At 40.7% G+C, this 20597-nt stretch overlaps 1 protein-coding gene and 1 long non-coding RNA gene across 5 annotated transcripts in view; one reads left to right on the forward strand and one right to left on the reverse strand.

Annotated features, from left to right (window-relative positions):
- The window catches only part of EHBP1 (EH domain binding protein 1), a 276734-nt gene that overhangs the window by 225492 nt on the left and 30645 nt on the right, over nt 1-20597 (reverse strand). For all 4 annotated transcript variants that reach the window (XM_080997355.1, XM_080997356.1, XM_080997357.1 and 1 more), the window contains exon 3: nt 4742-4799. In XM_080997355.1, the coding sequence (XP_080853481.1) occupies nt 4742-4799 (58 nt within the window). The remainder of the gene's footprint in view (nt 1-4741; nt 4800-20597) is intronic.
- Nucleotides 9745-20597, forward strand: part of LOC308472532 — a 35153-nt gene continuing 24300 nt past the window's right edge. The window contains exon 1 of the long non-coding RNA XR_013983559.1: nt 9745-10210. This is a non-coding gene — a long non-coding RNA (uncharacterized lncRNA). The remainder of the gene's footprint in view (nt 10211-20597) is intronic.

Here is a 20597-nt window from a genome sequence, read left to right on the forward strand (position 1 = left end):
GCCTTCTTACAAAGAAAGTTATAGAGCAAAATGTGTACCGGTAATTGCCTTCAAAGTGATTTCTGTGAAATGAGAGAAAGTGCCGTGTGGCTACCTTGAATATTTTTCCTGGAACTGATAAATGCTCAGGCTGTTTGTGTGCAAAATCAATTTGTATGATCTCCATAAGTAGAACCAGCAGAGCGTGGCTGATTTCACATGAGAAGCACAAAGTTACCTCTAGTTTTGTGTTTTATCATAATCCCCAGAGCAGCTATTTGGCACTGCCACCCCAGCACATTTTCAAATGTACCCAACTGCTGAGCCTTGTTGTAGACAAATTCATGGAAGATACCTTTTCGATGGCTATTAGCCAAGACAAGTGGGATTTGCAACACAATTTTGCAGTGTAAACCAAGCACCTAAAGGGAATGTGCTGTTTGGGAATAGAACCTGACCCTTTTGTCGTTCAGGCCTTGGGGTTCAGACGCGGCAAGCAATAAACATCACCATTCCTCTCCGCACCACTGGCCCTCCCCAGCTATCCTATATAGTGCTAAGAAACTGCCAGCCCCAAACCTAAGTATTTTATATTATGCAGCATGAGAGGCAGGGGTAGGAAGAAGAGTTGTGGAGAAATTAACTCAAATCATAATCATCCCCAAAGATACTTGCTCTTGTTGTTGTTTAGTCGTGTCCGACTCTTCGTGACTCCATGGACCAGGGCTTACTTACTTGCTCTAAGGTATCACAATGGGTGAGCAGGTCAATTGCCCCTTTTTCTCTGCCCTCCATATAGGACATGCAAAATTCTGTGCCTCTGCTGCTCTCAGCTTGTTTGGTATAATAAGCAGCCTGCCTGAATTTTAGTTTTGGAGACAGGGGTAGCCAATATGGTGCCCTCCAGATGTTTTGGTCTATAATTCCAATAATTCCAATAATCCCTGATCATTGGCCAACTGGGACAGCTGGGAGCTTCCGTCCCTAACATCTGGAAGACCCCATGTTGGCTACCCCATGCTGAAGAACCCCCTTCTCTCCAGGGTGAACTACCGTCAACATACTATAAGGCAGTGGTGGCCAAACTTGGCCCTCCAGTTGTTTTAGAACTACAATTCCTATCATTCCTGACCACTGGTCCTGTTAGCTAGGGATGATGGGAGTCGTAGTCCAAAAACAGCTGGAGGGCCAAGTTTGGTCACCACTGCTATAAGTTCAGCTCAGATGCTCCAGTCAGGCAGCTATTTTTAAAAATATATAATTTGCTTTAATTTGACAGGTGTATGTACTACTGTGTACTGCGCATTGCCCAAGTATGCAGAAGTCATGTTGATATAAAAATTAGAGACCCCAGGTGTATATTTTTGATTTCAATGTTTCACTTTAACTGCATTTAACCTTTTAGAATGTATTAGGCTTGATTTTTGTGTGTTCTGCATTTTTGAGTCTCTCCTTCCTACGCTGCATTACATCCCTCCTTATCTGACCCTGAAAGTGGCACAAATGGCAGGATGTTTTCCTATGTCAGTTATGAATTAGCACCAGAGTGTTAATCAGAAATCCTTGGAAGTTCCCTGAAAGATAGGCTAGGTTGCCAGGGCAACGTGGGACATCTGATACCTAAAACGGGCAAAAGGCCTAGGCGCTTCTGGTCAACCCCAAGGTGATAGCGGGGGAGGAGGATAACAGGAAGACACCATACGTGTTTTCTATCCAATGACCTGTGACCTTTCTTGACACATGTAAAGGGGATGTTTTATGTTTAAGAATGTTTTATGACTCTTTGTGTGTTGCATATAAGCTTTTGCTCTGAAGTGCCTTGGGGCAGACCTTCTTAACTGGCAAGTTGAGTTGAGTGAGCTCTGTCCTATTGCACTAGCTATAATAAACAACGGGTCCCTAATCTGGATGCTGGACTTAAAAAAATTCCTTGGTTTTGTGGTTTATTTAAAAGGTGGTCCCTCACCTGGATAATGAACAAGGTGGTGTAGAAGTGAATTCTTACCACAATGTTTAGTTTCCAAACATATAGGCACTCAGCTACCTGAGTTTGCTGTTAGAGAGAAGATATCAAAAAATGGAACACCTGAGCAGTACATTATCATATACTGGGGAAAACCAACAGAGATCACTGTTGAAGACACAGTGCTGAACAAGATTTTCATTTGTTCTGATTCAGCAAGGCAACTCTCAAATACTTTATATATAAAAAATAAGATTAGCAAAATGCAACCAATTTGGCTTCTTTTTTAAAAAAAAACACAATCTATTTTTTTAATTAGGAAAAAAAAATCCACATCAACAGTAGAATAACATCTTCACTAGACGAACTTGAAAGTCACAAAATAAAAAAAAGGTAGCTAACTGCTTTGAAACTTTCAACTGACCCTTAAAACGTTATTACTCTACTGCTACTTTGCAATTAATAAAACATTATGTATAATCTCATCATCACTAAATGGATAGTACATTTTGTATCCTTTGGCCCAGGCTGAGATAGACTGAAGGAAAGGATTTAAGGTACAAAGCTTTCTAGAGGGTTCTGTAATTGCACTGCACTGGGGCTAAGATCTGAAATGCCAGAGAGGAGAGCGGCCACACAGAAGCATCTTGGTCTATTTTTCTATGCAACACAAAAGGTACCATTTTCCTATCAAAGTTTTAGCACATTTAGGGATTTGCCTCTGCTGACCAAACTGATATGAGCAAGCCTCAATATTTACTAATTGTTTTAATTGTTCTACATATGGACTCTTCTTTAAAACAAAAATTCATACAACAGTCTTACCAAAAAGGTAATATAAATATGTAGGCGTTATTCAAAAGCTCAGGGCCACAGCAAGCTATCTTTATTGCATTCGACTTCACTGATAGCCAGTGTGGTACCCTCCAGAAGTTGACAGGCTACAAACATCCCTAACCACTGGCCATGCTGGTTATGGCTGAAGGGAGTTTTAGTCCATGAGCATATGGATGTCATCACATTGGCTCCCCTGTTTATAATGTGAAACAGTGAAGAGGAGAATCCAGGCTAAACTTTTGGAAAATACACTTGTTTATAAAAGTGAGAGAGACACAGCCTGATTCAACGATTTATCTATTATATATACTTTTATTCTGTCAAATTTTCTCTGATTTTCATTTTCAGTCCATCAGCTATAATACTGAAATGTTCTCCTCCCCTCCCAGGATCATTCCATTCTCATAGGAGATGAATATACGAAAGCCAAGGGCACAGGCTGCCAAAGATTTATGTAATCCTTGGGACACAAATATCACCCTAATATAAAATAATTTGGCATTTGATCTGCTTCCAAGAATGCAATTAAAAGAAACTAATAACATGCATAATGATTTGAATGCATAATACAACTGTCTCTACAGTTCTAGAGACAAACATCTTAAATCAAGTAGAATCACCAATGTTATATAGGCCCAGAACTTGATGGCAAGGAGTTTGTATCATTTTAGAAATGCTCTCCAAATGCCCCAAGTTAAAATCTCCTTAACTGATATGACAGTACAGCAGAACTATTCCGGCTCTTGTAGAAGGTCAGACACTTGAAAAACAAAGTCACCATCAATACATGGATCTGCCTATGTAAATTAGGAACACCTAAGGATTAAATCTGATGTCTAGAAACCATGTCCACTGCATAGCGGGTATAATTCTGAGGAGAAGGGACTCTTGTGGCTTCCAAGCGTGGTGCTGGAATCATGGACTGGCCAGAGCATTTGTATGTCAGTCCATAGCTGCCTGAAAATCTAGGATAGCTGGAGGATAGTAGTGCTGAACATACTATGTGGCTAGACTATAAACAGCAGAATGTGAATAGGGATGCACTTTCAAAGACACATCTTATGAAGGAAATGCAAAGCTGACAGACAGCTTCCACATTCTGATGCACATCAGATTTGTTTCCTGATCCGTCAGTTATGTATGTGCAGAAACCTGCTTACGTGTACAGATTTCCTCAGCTGGATTGGGGAATTTAAGTGACTGCTTGAATTTAAATTAATTTAATTTTAACCAACCTCTTCAAAGCAACTTAGCTAATTCAAATAATTCCCACATAAATAATGATAATGTGGAAATAGGATCACAAAGGAGCTAGCATATAATAGGTGTTCAAATGTAATTTAATTTTGTACATTTTGCTCCTTATAGCACAATGGCTACTCTTCTACACTAGTATGAAATTATTATTATGGTTATTATTCATTTACTATGGACATATTAGCTGGGAGCTCTTGGAAGTAAATAAAGTTTTGCATTAATACATCAATGATGACCAACTTGAACAACTTGAATCTATCCTTTAAATGTATAAATAATTTGAGAATAAAGCAAGTTAGTGTATGTGGTTAACATGCTAGATGAGGGCCATTTTCCCACCCAGAAAACCAATTCAAGTAATAAAAATATGCAACCATGACCATTTAATATTTTCTTATACTAACACTTTAGATAAGGAACCTTCCACTCTGACCATCTTGGAGGGAAGGCAGGATAAATATTGAATACATCCATAGACTACTATCAATTACTATTCATCTTCACAATGACAGGTGCTGAGCTTATGCATGCATCGATGCAACCTCAGTAACTAGTAATACTAAACATGGTATTAACAAGAAAAAACAGAGAACAACTTAGGTGTATTTGTAAAAATCAGTTATCTTTCTCCTGTCTTAATGCAAAATAATAATCAACTAACTTTTTTCAACTTTTGTTTCCCTTATTCAACTAAACTAAACTAACCTTAGAAGATTTCCTTCGACTTCTTCTTGTCCAAACCACTACCAATTTATCAGGTTGCCTGTTGAGGAGGAAAAAAAGACACCCACCATTAATTTTTCTAGATTTATTGATTGATTGATTTATGACGTGATAAAAGAACAGTGCTTTCTCTTGCACCACTCCTTCATATGAAAGAGACTACAATTCATCAATTACCTTCTCATATCAACTCCGTTGAGCTATTTCAAAACTCTCCAATTCAAAAAATCATACGTTTTTCAAACTAATTCTCTACATATAAATGTACACATGCACACACACACACACACCAAGTATCCAGTAAAATACATAGATGGATAGATTGAAAACCAATTTTCAGAGGCATTTTATTTGGAGGAATCAGGTGCAAGTGGTACAATTTGAAATGCCATCAGGTGGGCCTGGTTTGCATGCAATGTTAAATGACATTTAACAAGCACTTTGCTATTTCTGGACTTCTTGTTGCTTGCGAACCTGGGATTGTGGTTTGTTTCCTCTAAACCAGGCATGGCCAAACTTGGCCCTCCTGCTGTTTTGGGACTACAGTGGTACCTCGGGTTACATATGCCTCAGGTTACATACACTTCAGGTTACACACTCCACTAGCCCAGAAATAGTACCTCGGGTTAAGAACTTTGCTTCAGGATGAGAACAGTTTCAGGTTAAGAACGGACCTCTGGAACGAATTAAGTACGTAACGAATTAAGTACGTAACCAGAGGTACCACTGTACAACTCCCATCATCCCTAGCTAACAGGACCAGTGGTCAGGGATGATGGGAATTGTAGTCCCAACACAGCTGGAGGGCCAAGTTTGGCCATGCCTGCTCTAAACAAACTACCAGTGGTATGCAAAGAAAAAACTTCATCCATAAACCTCTCAGCAGTGTGTATATGAACATACATGAGTGCTGACAGAAGGTACACACTTGTAACAAATAGGTGGAGAACAGCAGGTTGCAAGGGTGGTTTAAGACCACATGGAGAGTGTGTAGTGAGTTTGGAGTGTGAGTATTTCCCTCTTCTTCCTTTTTTGTTTTTGTTTGTGTTAGTAGTTTCGCTCCAGAGAGCTTTTGGCTTATGTGAGTGCCCCAACACCCTTATTTTATTTTTTTTCTTGGGTCACTGGACCAACAAGGGCACAAGGCCAGGATTTAAGGCATAGGGCCAGGTAATTTATAGGGCATAAGGCCAAAATTTGCAGTTTCCTTGGAAATGCCAAATGGCTAATTGTATTCCTGGGAAGCTGTTTGGGACAGCAGACTAGGCATTGAGTATATCCAAAACTTTTTCCATTCCTCTTTCTCTTTTTGAATTTTAATTGTATTGCTGGGATATTGAATATTGACTGCACTGCTTGAGCACTGCCTCTAAAAATGACTAGGTCACCCCACCTGGCATTTAAAAGATATTTTAGGATCGCCAGTCCAGAATAAAATAAAGTACCACGTGTCAGGAGATTTATTTAGGCAGGAATAGAGGCAAATCTGAGTTCTGTTAAACAGGAAGATGTGTAATGGGAAAAAAAAGGTTTAGTAAATGTTGTTATGACCATTAGAGTTACAAGGTAGGGACTTTTCACCATTTGTCAGATTGCATAAAGAAGGAAAGTTTGGTCCAGCAGAAAAATCTCTACCTCCTAAAAACCCTGTAAATAAAGGAGAGCAACCAGAGCCCATTTATAATTTTGTGCTTAGGGTATAGATACATGTTTAGAGCAGAAAACCACATGTTGTAAATGTGACCAAACTTATCTGGCTGACATATGGTAAAAAGTAGATCTGACTTCTATTATAGACAAAAAATAAGTAAGGCTTATATCAGTCTGCTCCTTAGGGGAGCAAGAGATCAAAAGCTTAAGTTATAAGGTGGTGAAAGCACATGCACAACGAAAAATGGTTTACCAGAAGTGTGTCTAAAGCAGCATGCAATATTTTTTTGTGGCTAGAGAGAATAAACTATGTCTAAGCATCCCAATGGTGAAGAAAGTGTAGCTAAAAGTTCCTTAGGAAGGATGGATTTGACACCTTTAGAGAGCTTTACTGAAAAAAGGGGTCCATGTGTATGGCATAGGAAATGCTTTGACTCTGACAATCCATTAAAATATTTGGAGGAAGCATTTCACTCTTATTGCATAAGAGTTTAGACCATCAAAAATGCAGAAAGAATATTGTATGTTATGGGGTTTACTTCCCATAGTTTCCAAAAGGCTTTAAATGGAGTAAAAAAACAGTTAGAAGAAAAACTGAGGTGACTGAAGATTGGGAAGAGACTTATTTTAGCTTAGAACAACAGGAACTGGGGAGTGAAAAGTTAAAACATACAGGTAGAGAAGGTAAGATGGTCGCCTTCTTGGAAAAATATGGAAGTTGAAAAGGAGAAGGCAATAAAACTAGCTCAGGAAACAGAGGAATCATTAAAAATTGCACACACAGACAAGCTGATGCAGAAATGCTTGTAGTCAAAATACAGGATCTGAAAAGCAGTTCGTTATGATCATGGTGTTTCTCGCATTCAAGAACTAGAAAAGCACTTAATTTAATCAACTCTCTTGCAATATCATAATGGTTTCTGCAGCTATAAGAGTATTCAAGAACTATTTCTAATTTGAAGAACATTTGGGGTTTGTTAACAAATCTCCTTAAAGGGAACATACTGTGATTTGAAAATGGGAATATTCAGTTTAAATCAATAGGCTATGACTCCATAATTGAAAAATATAGTGTAATGGGAACAATGAGTAAAATTAGTAAACACATTGATCCTCTAATTTGGAAGGCAGTGGCTTTAAGGTATATGGAATATCCAGTTGTGGAACCCCATGTGTTTAAATTGAAACATTTTACAGCCTAATTTCTATAAAAGGAGTCTTGGTCTCGTTGAATTACGGTAATTAAATATTTCTACAGAGTTTCCACAGTGTGTGCCTTACCTAAAAACAAGCCAACAGACTTGGAAACAATGTACTTACTTATGGAACCAAAGAACCGGAGTATCATTTTTTTGGACACTGGAAATATATTAGCTAATAAACTATATTACATAACAGTCCAAAGAACTTATGGAACCCATCACTAAAGCATTAAACAGGGCTGCAAGTATGTCACAAGTTATAAATGCATTACGTTCTACATAGGAACAATTAATAGAAAAGAATAGTTAGAGTTTTTAAATGTGATAATCAAAGCTTTGAGAAACACCTTTATTGCTTTTCATTTATTTTTTTAAAATACATTTCATTTTTCAGTTTAATTTTTATAACATGCAAACATCAAATACAAATATCCCATTTTTAAATTACTCCCTCACTATTTCTTAGTTAATAGTTTTAACTACAGTTTTAAGATAATCCTACTAATGAACTTCATTGTTTACAATACTTTTTCAGATAGTTTACATGATCCCCCCATTCTTTATTAAAAGTTGTTTCTTCCTAGTGTCTGACTCTTCCAGTGAGTTTTGCCCTCCATGAACCAGGAAACAAGCCTGATCCCAATCACCTGCTGAAAAGCATTCAGGAATATCCTGAGTTCACACACATCTGACCTTAGCTCAGCTCCTCCATGTGAGCCCTCCAGACAATGGTGAGGTGATTTAAAGGCAGGTTGCAGACAGAGATGCCTAGGTTTACAAACTGCTCACTATCAAAATATTTAACCTTCTGTTAAACAAACAGGTTGGCCAGTTTTAATCATTTCTCACTATTCTGAAAGGAGTTACGGAAATTGTAGGAATCACTCATTTTACAGTCACCCCCCTATACATTGGCATGACTTGGCAAGAATGTATTAAAAAACCCACTAGAGTCAAAAGCTAGTGGACTTTCATAGCTCCAACAGCACAGAACCTATCCAGCACTCCCTAGGACTCTGAACACTTACGCTTTGCTTAAGGACAAGTATACTTTTCCTTCCTTCCCATTCCCCTTCTAGTGTGGGTTTATGGCTAAATGGTCATAAACCATGCCTCTCTAGGCCTTTAGAACAGTTAGAATCTTTTACTCTTTAATTACAGTGTGCCTACCTGCTTAGACTGTAACTAGACTGTAACTTAGGTAACTGTTTATTCTAAAAGTATGGTAAAAGAAATCCATATACGGCAATATACGTAAAGAGCTAAAGGGAAAGTGGCAAACAAGTGTTGCGGTAATGTTTATTGGAAGTTGAAGGAAATGGGTTTTCTGGCAAATGACCTATGGCCAACATAACATGTGACGGTTCACTGACAGACACTTTTAACATCATTTGCAGGTAAGACAAACATCAGGAATGGCTCTTTTTTAAAAAAAGAATTAAATTTCATCATATTGATGAACATCATATTGCCAACCAATTTCCTTTTTAATTTCTGTCTCAAACTCAACAATAACAAAATTGCCAACAGACAACAGTTACCGTACCTTCACCATAAGGTCCTAGGGCAATTTACAATTAAATAAAAACACAATACAGTATTAAAATCAGTTAAAACAAATATGAGAATCAGTTCCTTTTTTTAAAAAAACTTTCTTTTTCAGTTTCTGAAAATACAACAAACAATCCACCTTGAGAATTAGCCACAGGCACATAACTATTATTCAAGGGGCGCTGGAAACTCTCAAGTCAATCATTTCACTTACAGGGCTAATTCACATATGCATATACTCCACTTGGTTCCCTCATTGCTTCACAGCTCATAGTTGGGTGCTTTTCCATGAAATGTGTGAACAGCAGCTGAAATATGTGAATGCACCCAGTACAGTATTTGAAACTGTGGTAAATGACACAGAACAGACTTTTTCAGGTGTTCAAAAACAGAATGCTAAGGAACCAGTATTTCACCACAGTACCTGGGAAAGCTCCTCCAATGTTAAAACTGTAAGTCACTGTGCCTGTTAGAAAGGTTTGCTTTCAGAAGAGCAAAGATATAGTCCAACAAGACAAAGTCTGATCCCGCCCCCCACAACATCCAAATCAATATGGCTAACTTAACCCAGCAATGCTACACACATGCAAACCACACTACAACCAATCAACTGCAACCAACTATGGCCTTGGCTCTCTGATCTCTAGCTCAGCCAGCAACAATAAGATCCAGAAGACCTAATAATAATAATTATTATTTATACCCCGCCCATCTGCCTGGGTTTCCACAGCCACTATGGGCGGCTTCCAACAAAACACAAAAATACAATAACCTATTAAACATTAAAAGCTTCCCAAACAGGGCTGACACTAAAACTCCACTTACATACAGTTGTATCTTGGAAGTCGAATGGAATCCATTCCGGAAGTCTGTTCAACTTCCAAAACATTCAAAAACCAAAGTGCAGCTTCTGCAGCCAATTGGAAGCTGCGGAAGCCCCGTCAGACCTTCGGCTTCCAAAAATAGTTCGCAAACCGGAACAGTCACTTTCACATTTGCGATGTTCGGGAGCCAAAACATTTGGGAACTAAGCTGTTCGACTTCCAAGGTAGGACTGTACTATGTAAATAATAAAAGTTTACCCCTCAAACCCATAGTGACTATAACAATACAGTGGTACCTTGGCTTACAAACACCATGGGTTACAAACACTTCGGGTTACAGACTCCACTAACCCAGAAGTAGTACCCCGCGTTAAGAACTTTGCCTCAGGATGAGAACAGAAATGGCGCACCAGTGGTGTAGCGGCAGCGGGAGGCCCCATTTCTTCACAAGTGTACACATTCTTTACATATACAGTGGTACCTTGGGTTACAGACGCTTCAGGTTACAGGCGCTTCAGGTTATAGACTCTGCTAACCCGGAAATAATACCTCGGGTTAAGAACTTTGCTTCAGGATGAGAACAGAAATTGCACAGTGGTGGTGGCGCAGTGGCAGGCCCCATTAGCTAATGTGGTGCTTCAGGTTAAGAACAGTTTCAGGTTAAGAACGGGCCTCCGGAACGAATTAAGTTCTTAACCCGAGGTACCACTGTAGTGTTTCAAACTGTCTATAACTGACCTGTATTAAAGGCCTCTACAAGTAGGAAACAGAAGCACTGTTTTCTGTTTTCTTTTTTTAAAGAAATGTTTTTTCCTCTTGTCATCACCTTCCAAACAGAAAACAGTGCTTCTGTTTCCTAGTTGTAGAGGCCTTTAATACAGGTCAGTTATAGACAGTTTGAAACACTACAGTGGTACTTCGGGTTAAGAACTTAATTCGTTCCAGAGGTCCGTTCTCAACCCTGGATGGCTGGAGAACCGCAAGGACAGCCGCCAAAGATGAACTCAATACACGGGCAGCTTACCATGAAGCAGGCATTCCTTCAGGTGCCCTGGGGTCCTTCTAAGCATCATAAGGTTTTTAAAAGGTAGGCCCCAGGCACTTTGAACTGCGCTCGGAGCAAAAGCCAATGAAGCTATTTCAATATTAGAAATGAAGGTTGCAAATCATCTGGTGCTAGTTAACAGCCAAGTGGCTGTATTTCGAATTAAGTGAAGTTTCCAAACAGTTTTCACAATCACACTTTACAATCCTCTGTGTTATTAAAATATGAAAATAGTTTTACTCTTCTACAAAAAGATTAGACCGAATACGGAAATCTGGAACAGGTCACTTATGAAGTGTAAGAATCATCCCTTCCCCAGTGAAGAGGAAGGGAAACTTTTAGTAAACTAAGAGCTTTCACTCTTTTTGCTTCCTGTTTCTTTTAAGCTGCTGACAGACTACATAGGTTAGGCTAGTAGCTTCTTTGCTGATACGTTAGAAATAATACATGTTCCAGGAAGGCATCTTTTTTTGTATGTGTAAAGTATACCTATTAATTGTACAGGGTTTAGCATAGCCCTTCCATTTCTCCAGACCTGACTCCCATTAAACTCCAGCCAGCACTCCTATGCAGAATTAAAACATTTAAAACCAAAATGAAATAAAATGTCTTTTAACTCAAGCAATTTTTTTACTCCACTACACACAGCCTGTCTCAATATTCCCCTTCTGTTTGCTAACATAAATGCTTCAGAGAAGAAGTAGTGTCTGTGTATGTAACTTTGGCACCTAATTGCATTTTTTTTTTTTTTACTGTTTGATTTGGGTTGAATTAATTACTGCACTCTGCTAAATTGCCCTTCTGAAGCAAGCATAAGAGTATAATTAACATGAGATGTAGCAATGTTTCCGCACAATAGCGGGCAGACACACCTATTGAAGGATAAAAATAATTACTTGAGGAATGAAGTCAGGGTATTTTGGAGATAAGATTTCATTTTGTGTGTCACTGGCTCACTGCTGTGCTTTGCTTTTCAGCATCACATGTGAAGTTTTCACCGAGAAACTCCTCTAAAAAGCTTACTGCCTCTAAATTCTGCTTGGAACTTTAGTTTGGAATACAGATTTAAAATAAAGTAATAACATGTCTCATTTTTCAGAGGAAGCCTTGCTCCTTCCATAAAATCCTGGTTCCACAAAAGTTAGCTGTCAAACATGAATGCCACTACATTTAAACACCCTATGTTTAGTCAATATTTTTCATGATGTCCCCCAAGGCACCACAATATGCTACTTATTTCAGGTCGTTTTTAATATGATGATGCCTACAATCACCTACATTTGTCCAGGCGTACAGGATTTATTTTGCTTCAGAACCTCTACTCACCACAACTTCAAACTGGGCTGTACTAAATACAACGCTATGCTAGCAGTTGCTGGTTTCCTTAGTAGTTCTGGCAGTTTCCAATTCTGAACTGTCAGTATTATTTTTTTTTAAAGGAAGAAAATGAAGTAACTCAATGCAGTATATTCATAAGGCCTCCCCATGCATTCAGCTTGGACCTGTGAGGACATACATACATCCACACTCCTGACTTTTGCATGTTTTGCATGAAGGTCTGAAAAGAGCTTGCAAGTTCATTTGCCTAAAAGCACTTACAAGTCTCCTCATGATCTGGGAGCCCTCATAAGGCAATTTTCTGATTATGAGGAGGCTTGTAAGCGCCTTCAGGCAAATACACTTACAAGCATCCTTCAGAACTTCACTCTAAACATGTAAAGGTCAAGAGCAGGCAGCCTGCATCCGGTGGTACTGCAAAATACGCATCAAACCATCCCTCTACGTACTTTTCAGGCCTGAAGAGAGCCTATTGCCAATCTGAGATAAACAAAAGCTGTAATAATACTTTTCACTACACATTTTTCACTGATGAAAAATATAGACACCCAGTACTGACTGCTTCCAACCATTTTCATAGTATCCTAAAACTGGAAGGGACTCTAATGGTCATCTAATCCACCCCCTGGAATGCAGGAATCTTTGTACCCAATGTGGGGCTCAAATCCACAACCCTGAGATAGAGAGTCTCATGTTCAATGAACTGAGCTAGGCACTTTGTTATCATAAAAACAACCTATCATAAGGAAAGTTGTAGGGAGCATAGAAAGGACCAACTCTCTCAAGATCCTGCTTAGCCATATAGACACAGGAATGCTTCATTCAATCATGTTTTAATTCAACATTCTCCTACCACTTCCTACTGGCTGCCAGGATAGTTCAGGGCTGAGCCATCAAATGCTGACTATATGGACAATGACAAGTAAAAAGTATGCAAAAAAGAAGCATAAAGCAAGAATAACTGCTTCAGCTCCTATTGAAAAATGTGCTTAGTTGTGACCAGCTTAAGGGGAATGTGAGGAAGAAAGAAGATGGGACCTGTACACACACCAGTCACTGGGGTAGAATTTATTATTTAGAATAGATTATAGGCTGTATAGGCCGGGAAAGGTCTCAAAGCAGCTCACAAAATAGCCTCAAAATAAAATTCCACTGAGATCTAGGAAAAGTAGAAATTTACAAGTTGTCTATATGGAACCAGGTATATTCAGGCAGCATTTCCTGTCCTTGTCCTTCTTCCCTGGTTCCTCTTCCCATGAAGCTCCCTTCAAGATCCTCAGATCTGCCCAGGATGGAGACAAGTATTCCCTTGTCATAATAAAAGAAATAATTAAAATTAAAGAATGTAAGACCTCTTCCTCCAGCAGTGAGTTGTAGGAGAAGGGTAAAAATATATAGCTATTTTAAAGCTAAAAAGAAATGAGAAACCAGAGCATTGGATTAATCAATCTTAGCTCTTCCCTGTAAACATCTCTTCCTATCTGAATTTTTTGCCCTGCAAACAGAAAGTCAGCATTACATGGGAACTGAAAATGCTCAATTCACATTGTACTGTTTTGGTGTGTATAGGATGTCCACTTAACCCCCCACTTGTATTTCTGCAGACGTACTTCAGTGGCTATGTTTTCACTATGGTCCTGTAGGCACTCACCACTTGCATTTGCTATTTGAAGGAGTAACTATTGGAATTATTTATTTATTTATTTATTAATAAAATATATACACTGTGTGTGTGTGTGTGTGTGTGTGTGTGTGTGTGTGTAAAACCTCAGAGCAGCTTACAAAAGATAAAACAGTAAAATCAAGAAAAAATTACAACCCTACTTAAAAACATACAAAAGTTAAAATACTGAAACAGATTAAAATTACCCCAACTTTCTAAGCATCTGGGTAAGGCTCGTCTAAACAAGATTATTTTAGCCGGTACCAAAAAGAGTACAGTGAAGGTGCCTGATTGGAACTTCCTGCCTATTGAGATCAAAGTGATCAGAATGATCAGAATATGTTTTCTTCTTCCTATGACTTATTTTGTGCTAAGCTAGAAAGTGAGAGACTAGTCAAGTGACTTGACCTGTTTACATTACAAAGTAGACAGGTACAATTTAGATAGGGTTTATATTAGAACTTCATCAAATTTGCTGTATCAAGGGCATGCTTTGCTTTCTGGCTTGACGATTTAAAAAGCACAAAGACCTCCCACATGTATACGCCACTAATTTTCCCTACTGAGCTTTGAAGTACGGTGTGGCAGATCCAAATCTTTGTATTCTTAAATCTAAGTCCAATAGAAATGAAGTCTGAAGAGGGTGTTGAATTAAACAAGACACTGATCCATTAAACAAGATTCTGTGGAATGCCCTCCTATCAGATGTCAAGGAGATAAAGAACTACACATTTAGAAGACATCTGAAGGCAAGGAAGTTTTAAATGTTTGACATTTTACTATTTATATGTGCTGTAAGCCCACCACAGTGGCTGGGGAAACCCAGTCAGACAGGTGGGGTATAAATAAAATAACAATAATAGTAATAGTAACAACAACTACAACTTTTTATAGAGAATAGCTTATGGAGTAAAAGCATTCTTCACATAACTATCCACAATTGCCTTTCATAACAACTCCGAGAGATCAGAGTTTACTGTATGGTAACTTGTGGAGTTAGCTTCCTAATAGTTGTACTTCCTGATTTTTTTTTTATTAGTGGGCACACTCTGAATATTCAGGATAGGTAAACTGAAATATGAACCACTTCACAGCATGGAACTGAACAAGGATTTTGCTAGTTCACTGCTAATGCTTCTAGATAATTAAGTGGAGGAACTTGCAAATGCTACAGGCAGTCCAATCAAACTCCCTTGTCAAGGAGCCTTTTGACCTCATCACAGACTTTTAATAACTGAGTGGAATTGTGACAGAGCACAGCATGCTTTGATGCAGGAGCTGAAGCCTTCTAGAAATCCTCACATTTCAACAGCATAAGGGAAAACAGCTATGTGACTTAGTAATGCTATTCACAGAAAAACTCTGAGGCAACTCCCATTCTTCCGAGGTCTCTTCTCAGTGGTAGATGTATACATGACAATTCTAACATGACTACAGTGGTACTTTGGGTTAAGTACTTAATTCGTTCCAGAGGTCCGTTCTTAACTTGAAACTGTTCTTAACCTGAAGCACCACTTTGGTTAATGGGGCCTCCAGCTGCCACCGTGCTGCCAGAGCACAATTTCTGTTCTCATCCTGAAGCAAAGTACTTAACCCGAGGTACTATTTCTGGGTTTGCGGAGTCTGTAACCTGAAGTGTCTGTAACCTGAAGCGCATGTAACCCAAGGTACCACTTTAATTTGTATTAAAATGTTGTCGGGCCACCATTTTCATCCTGCTAAGCAATATTTTCCACACTGAGAAGCACTGCTAGAACCAATGTGACTTCTCTATGAGGATTTACAATCAATTACTGAGCCAAAAGTGTCTTTGTAAAATACCAAGTTCATAGATAACACCCAGTTTTATCAATGCTGAAGAGAGGGGGGAACATCTTGGCAATGAACATGGCAGACCATTTTTGCTGCAGGACAAGCAGCAAAGAACTGCCACCTGCCAAGAACTTAATTCTGATGTTGACAAGGACAATCTGGCCCTGAATGCTCAAGCTACTCTGTCCCAAGTGAGTGAACGACAGCTAGCTGCTAACTCAGAAGATGCCACGTCACCTCTCCTCTCTGCCAACACCTCGCCATGTGCCACGCCCAGAACACTGTGAAGGGGCAGCAGAAAGACTCAAGAGCTTCTGCCATCACTCCAGCATTCCCAGCCCCCATTGTGGTGCCTGCCTGACCACCTCCCATCGACGCCCTGGCAGCAGCGGAGCAGACCACACTGCAGAAGATCAACTGGGCTGTCTGTGAGCTCCAGTAGAGCACTTGCATACAGCTCTGCTCATACAGGTCCTGCACAGAATCCCTCAAAGGATTTTTTTTTTTAAGACAAAAAAGAACACGTTTGAATCAGAAACAAGTACACAGTCATGTTTGAACTGCTCAGAATAATCTAGCCTCTAGCAACTAGTGTTGCTAGTGGAAGCCCATTTAACAGCTTCTGTTAGTGCAATGGGTCTTTTCCCACTCTCCTTCCCCATCTACATGTACCCAAAATTGTCTCTGAGGGGTTCTCCCAGACTAGTGCACAAGGGGAGAAGAGCGGGGGAATCATTCTGTCTGGAAAGCTTGTGCATTAGCTGGACCTGATTGTGGATGGAGGACTTGACCTGGCATGTGTGAAACAGACTTGGATGAAGCAGATGGGCCTGCTCTTGCCGCTGCCTGTCCACCGGGTTTCTCTTATGCACAGCAACCCAGGTCATGTGGGCAGGGAGGGGGGGTTGCAGTGATTTTTAGGAAGTCATTAGTTTGCACCAGGAGTCCTATTGGGAAGACCCAGTTTTCTGAGTGCATGTTCTGGAAGTTGGGCAATTAGGGGCAGTACAGGATTCCTTTTGGTGTATCGACCTCCCCGCTGCACCAAGGGTTCCCTGCCCGAGCTGCTTCAGGTCGTGGCGGATGTGCTCCTGGAGACACCTACTTTGGTCGTCCTAGGGGATTTTAACATCCATGCCAACATGAACTTACAAGGGGTCGCTGGGGCCTTCGTGGAAAGCATGGCCTCCATGGGGCTGTCCCTGAATGAGTTTGGCCCAACTCATAGCCATGGACATGCCTTAGACCTGGTGTTCACCTCTACTGGCATGGGTGATCTAACACTAAGTAAAAGTGAAACAAAAGAAGTGCCATGGTCAGATCACTTCCTGGTGCAACTGGACTTCTCTGTGACTCTTCCCCTCTGCAGGGAGGTGGGACCGATTCAGATGGTCCGCCCCCACCACTTAATGGATCCAAATGGTTTCCAGAGAGTGGTAGGGTGGTAGGGGATGTTTTATCCCATGTTGATGGCCTTTCAGGATGATTCCCTGGTGACCCGTTGGAATGTGGAGTTAACCAGGGCTACTGACTGTCTGGCTCTGAAGGACCCTCTCCGATTGCATGGAGACACAATAGCCCCGTGGTTTCCCCCAGAATTGAGGACAATTAAACAATTGTTGAGACAGCTAGAGTACTGGTGGCAGAAAACTCATTCTGAATCGGACCAGACACGGGTTAGAGCTCAACGTCGAGCCTACCAAGTGGCGGTGGCGACGGCGAAGAGGACTTTCTTCGTCGCCTCTATTACATCTGCAGAAAACAGCAGCAGGAGACTATTTCAGGTGGTTTGCAATCTATCAGAACCACCTTCATCATCAGGGCCTGGTGGAGGCCCCAAGATCTCCTGCAATGCTTTTGCAAAGTTTTTTGCAGATAAAAGTGAGCCGGGAAGGTGGTGAATACTTCCCTCTGTGGGGGAGCCTTCTCAGGCCCACTGAAAGAGGCGGTCGTTAAACCGCTACTTTAAAAAACATATTTGGACCCGGCCAATCTGGCCAACTATCGCCCCGTCTCAAATCTTCCATGCTTGGGCAAGGTGATTGAGCGGGTGGTTGCTGAACAACTCCAAGCAAGCCTGGAGAATGCGGATCATTTGGATCCCTTCCAATCGGGATTCAGGCCTCACGATGGGACTGAAACTGCCTTGGTCGCGCTGGTCGATGATCTCCGGCAGGGTAGGGAAAAAGGTAAGAGCTGTTCTGCTAGACCTCTCAGCGGCTTTTGATACCATCAACCATAACATCCCTCTGGACTATCCATAGGGGCTGGGAGCTGGTGGGCACTGTTATACAGTGGTTCTGCTCCTTTCTCCTGGGCCATTTCCAGAAAGTGGTGGTAGGAGATGAGTATTCAGACCTCTGGGCTCTCACTTGTGGGGTGCCTCAGGGTTCCGTCCCTTCCCCCATGCTAAAAATACATCAGGTGGTTTGGGCTGGGTGTTCATCAATATGTGGATGATAACTAGCTCTACCTCTCTTTTAAATCAGAACCAGTGAGGGCAGTGAAGGTCCTGTGTGAGTGTCTGGAGGTTGTTGGAGGATGGATGGTGACTAACAGACTGAGGTTGAATCCTGACAAGACAGAAATACTGTTCTTGGGGGACAGGGGGAGGGCTGGTGTAGAGGACTCCCTGGTCCTGAATGGGGTAACTGTGAAAGATCAGATGCACAGCCTGGGATTAATTTTGGAATCACAGATGTCCATGGAGGCACAGGTTAATTCTGTGTCCAGGGCAGCTGTCTACCAGCTCCATCTGGTACGCAGGCTGAGACCCTACCTGCCCATGGACTGTCTCGCCAGAGTGGTGCATGCTCTAGTTATCTCCTGCTGGGACTACTGCAATACGCTCTACGTGGGGCTACTTTTAAAGGTGACCCGGAAACTGCAATTAATCCAGAATGCAGCAGCTAGACTGGTGACTGGGAGTAGCCGCCGAGACCATATAACACTAGTCCTGAGAGACCTGCATTGGTTCCTAGTATGTTCCCGAGCACAATTCAAAGTGTTGGTGCTGACCTTTAAAGCCCTAAACGGCCTCGGTCCTGTATACCTAAAGGAGCGTCTCCACCAACATCGTTCAGCCGAGGGCCTTCTGGCGGTTCCCTCACTGCGAGAAGTGCGGTTACAGGGAACCAGGCAGAGGGTCTTCTTGGTAGTGGTGTCTGCCCTGTGGAATGCCCTCCCACCAGATGTCAAGGCAATAAGCAACTATCTTACTTTTAAAAGACATCTGAAGGCAGCCATGTTTAGGGAAGTTTTTAATGTTTAATGCTGTATTGTGTTATTAATATTTAGTTCGGAGCTACCCAGAGTGGCTGGGAAAACCCAGCCAGATGGGTGGGGTATAAAATAATAATAATAATAATAATAATAATAATAATAATAATAATAATAGGAGAAGAACAATTGCCATAGCTCTATGACTTCTCCCATGTGCCTTTTATCCATAAAAACACACACACACACACACTTTTTATAAAAACAACAACCAATAGCTTTAAGCATTCTACAAGGCAACTCTAATTGCATCTGCTGACACCAATCACACTGTGAATGGCTGAATGTTCTTGTAGTTGCCACTCACTGGAGCAGCCTCATGCTAAACTCACAACAGTGTAGCTGGGGCTGTCAGATTGCCAGTTCCTAAACTGTTTAAGCCATAATATTAATGGGATGCTGTTAAACAGCAATCACTCAATGTAGAACAAATGACTGAGAGTCCCTAAAACTAACCTTTCAGAGTGTAACTTCAACAACATGAGTTTAGCATGACGTGCTGGTTTGTTGTTGGCAGTTGTACTCAGAAGGAGTAATGGGGAAACAAGGGTTCCATTTTGAGAGGGCACAGAAAGCCTCAATGACAGACTTCTTTATCTTTCCACCAAGGAAATCAGGGATAGCCAATGTGGTGCCCTCCATATGCTGCTGGACTTTAGCTTCTATCATCAATGACCATACTGGCTGGGGCTGATTGGAGCTGGAGTCTCAGCAACATATGAAGGGCACCATGTTGTCTCCCCCTGGATTAAATGATGTTCCTCCCCCTCTACCCTCAACCCTGTGAGGTAGGTTGGATTGAGAGACAATGACTGTCCTAAGGCCTTGCAGTGAGTCCAGATTGAAACCAGGTCTCCAAGTGCTATCCAACAATGCCTGCTATACAATATTGCAATGAACAGTGGACAAATAATTATTGAGAACACAAGGTCTGAGAGGCCATTATCCCAAACTCCACTTAAGGACACACAATGAAAAAGCTCCATTGGGGGACCAAATTTTTCAGACAACCAGTATCTTAAAACCAGAAATGATTTTTTTAAAATCCCTGAGGTCAGTTCCATGCATGTAAAAGAAAGCACTCTCAAGCTTTCTATAGGTGGCATCAAACACCTCTGAGATGCAGATATGTTAATAAAGCAGTTTCTCCTCTCTGTTGAGGGTATAAGGAAATCAGAAATCAAAAACATGTGGTGGGCATGCAATAAATGGCAACCATTTTGGAAGACCATTGTTAAATAAATAAGCTTGATTATAAACCAAAATATTATTTACATCCCAACCTTGGTTTTGCTAACAATCTTTAAATATGATAATGTTAATTTTAGATATAAATAATTAATCCTCTTTTAGTAGCCACTTGACAACTTATGGCACAAAACTGGAAATCTCTGGAACATTTGCATACTTTCTGGAAACAGAAAGTATGGACAGTTGTCCTTTCTGAAAAATTGACTAAGGAATTCACAGCATT

The sequence above is a fragment of the Podarcis pityusensis genome (assembly GCF_964106645.2).
Source record: "Podarcis pityusensis genome assembly, chromosome: 3".
In the NCBI taxonomy this organism is placed as follows: domain Eukaryota; kingdom Metazoa; phylum Chordata; class Lepidosauria; order Squamata; family Lacertidae; genus Podarcis; species Podarcis pityusensis.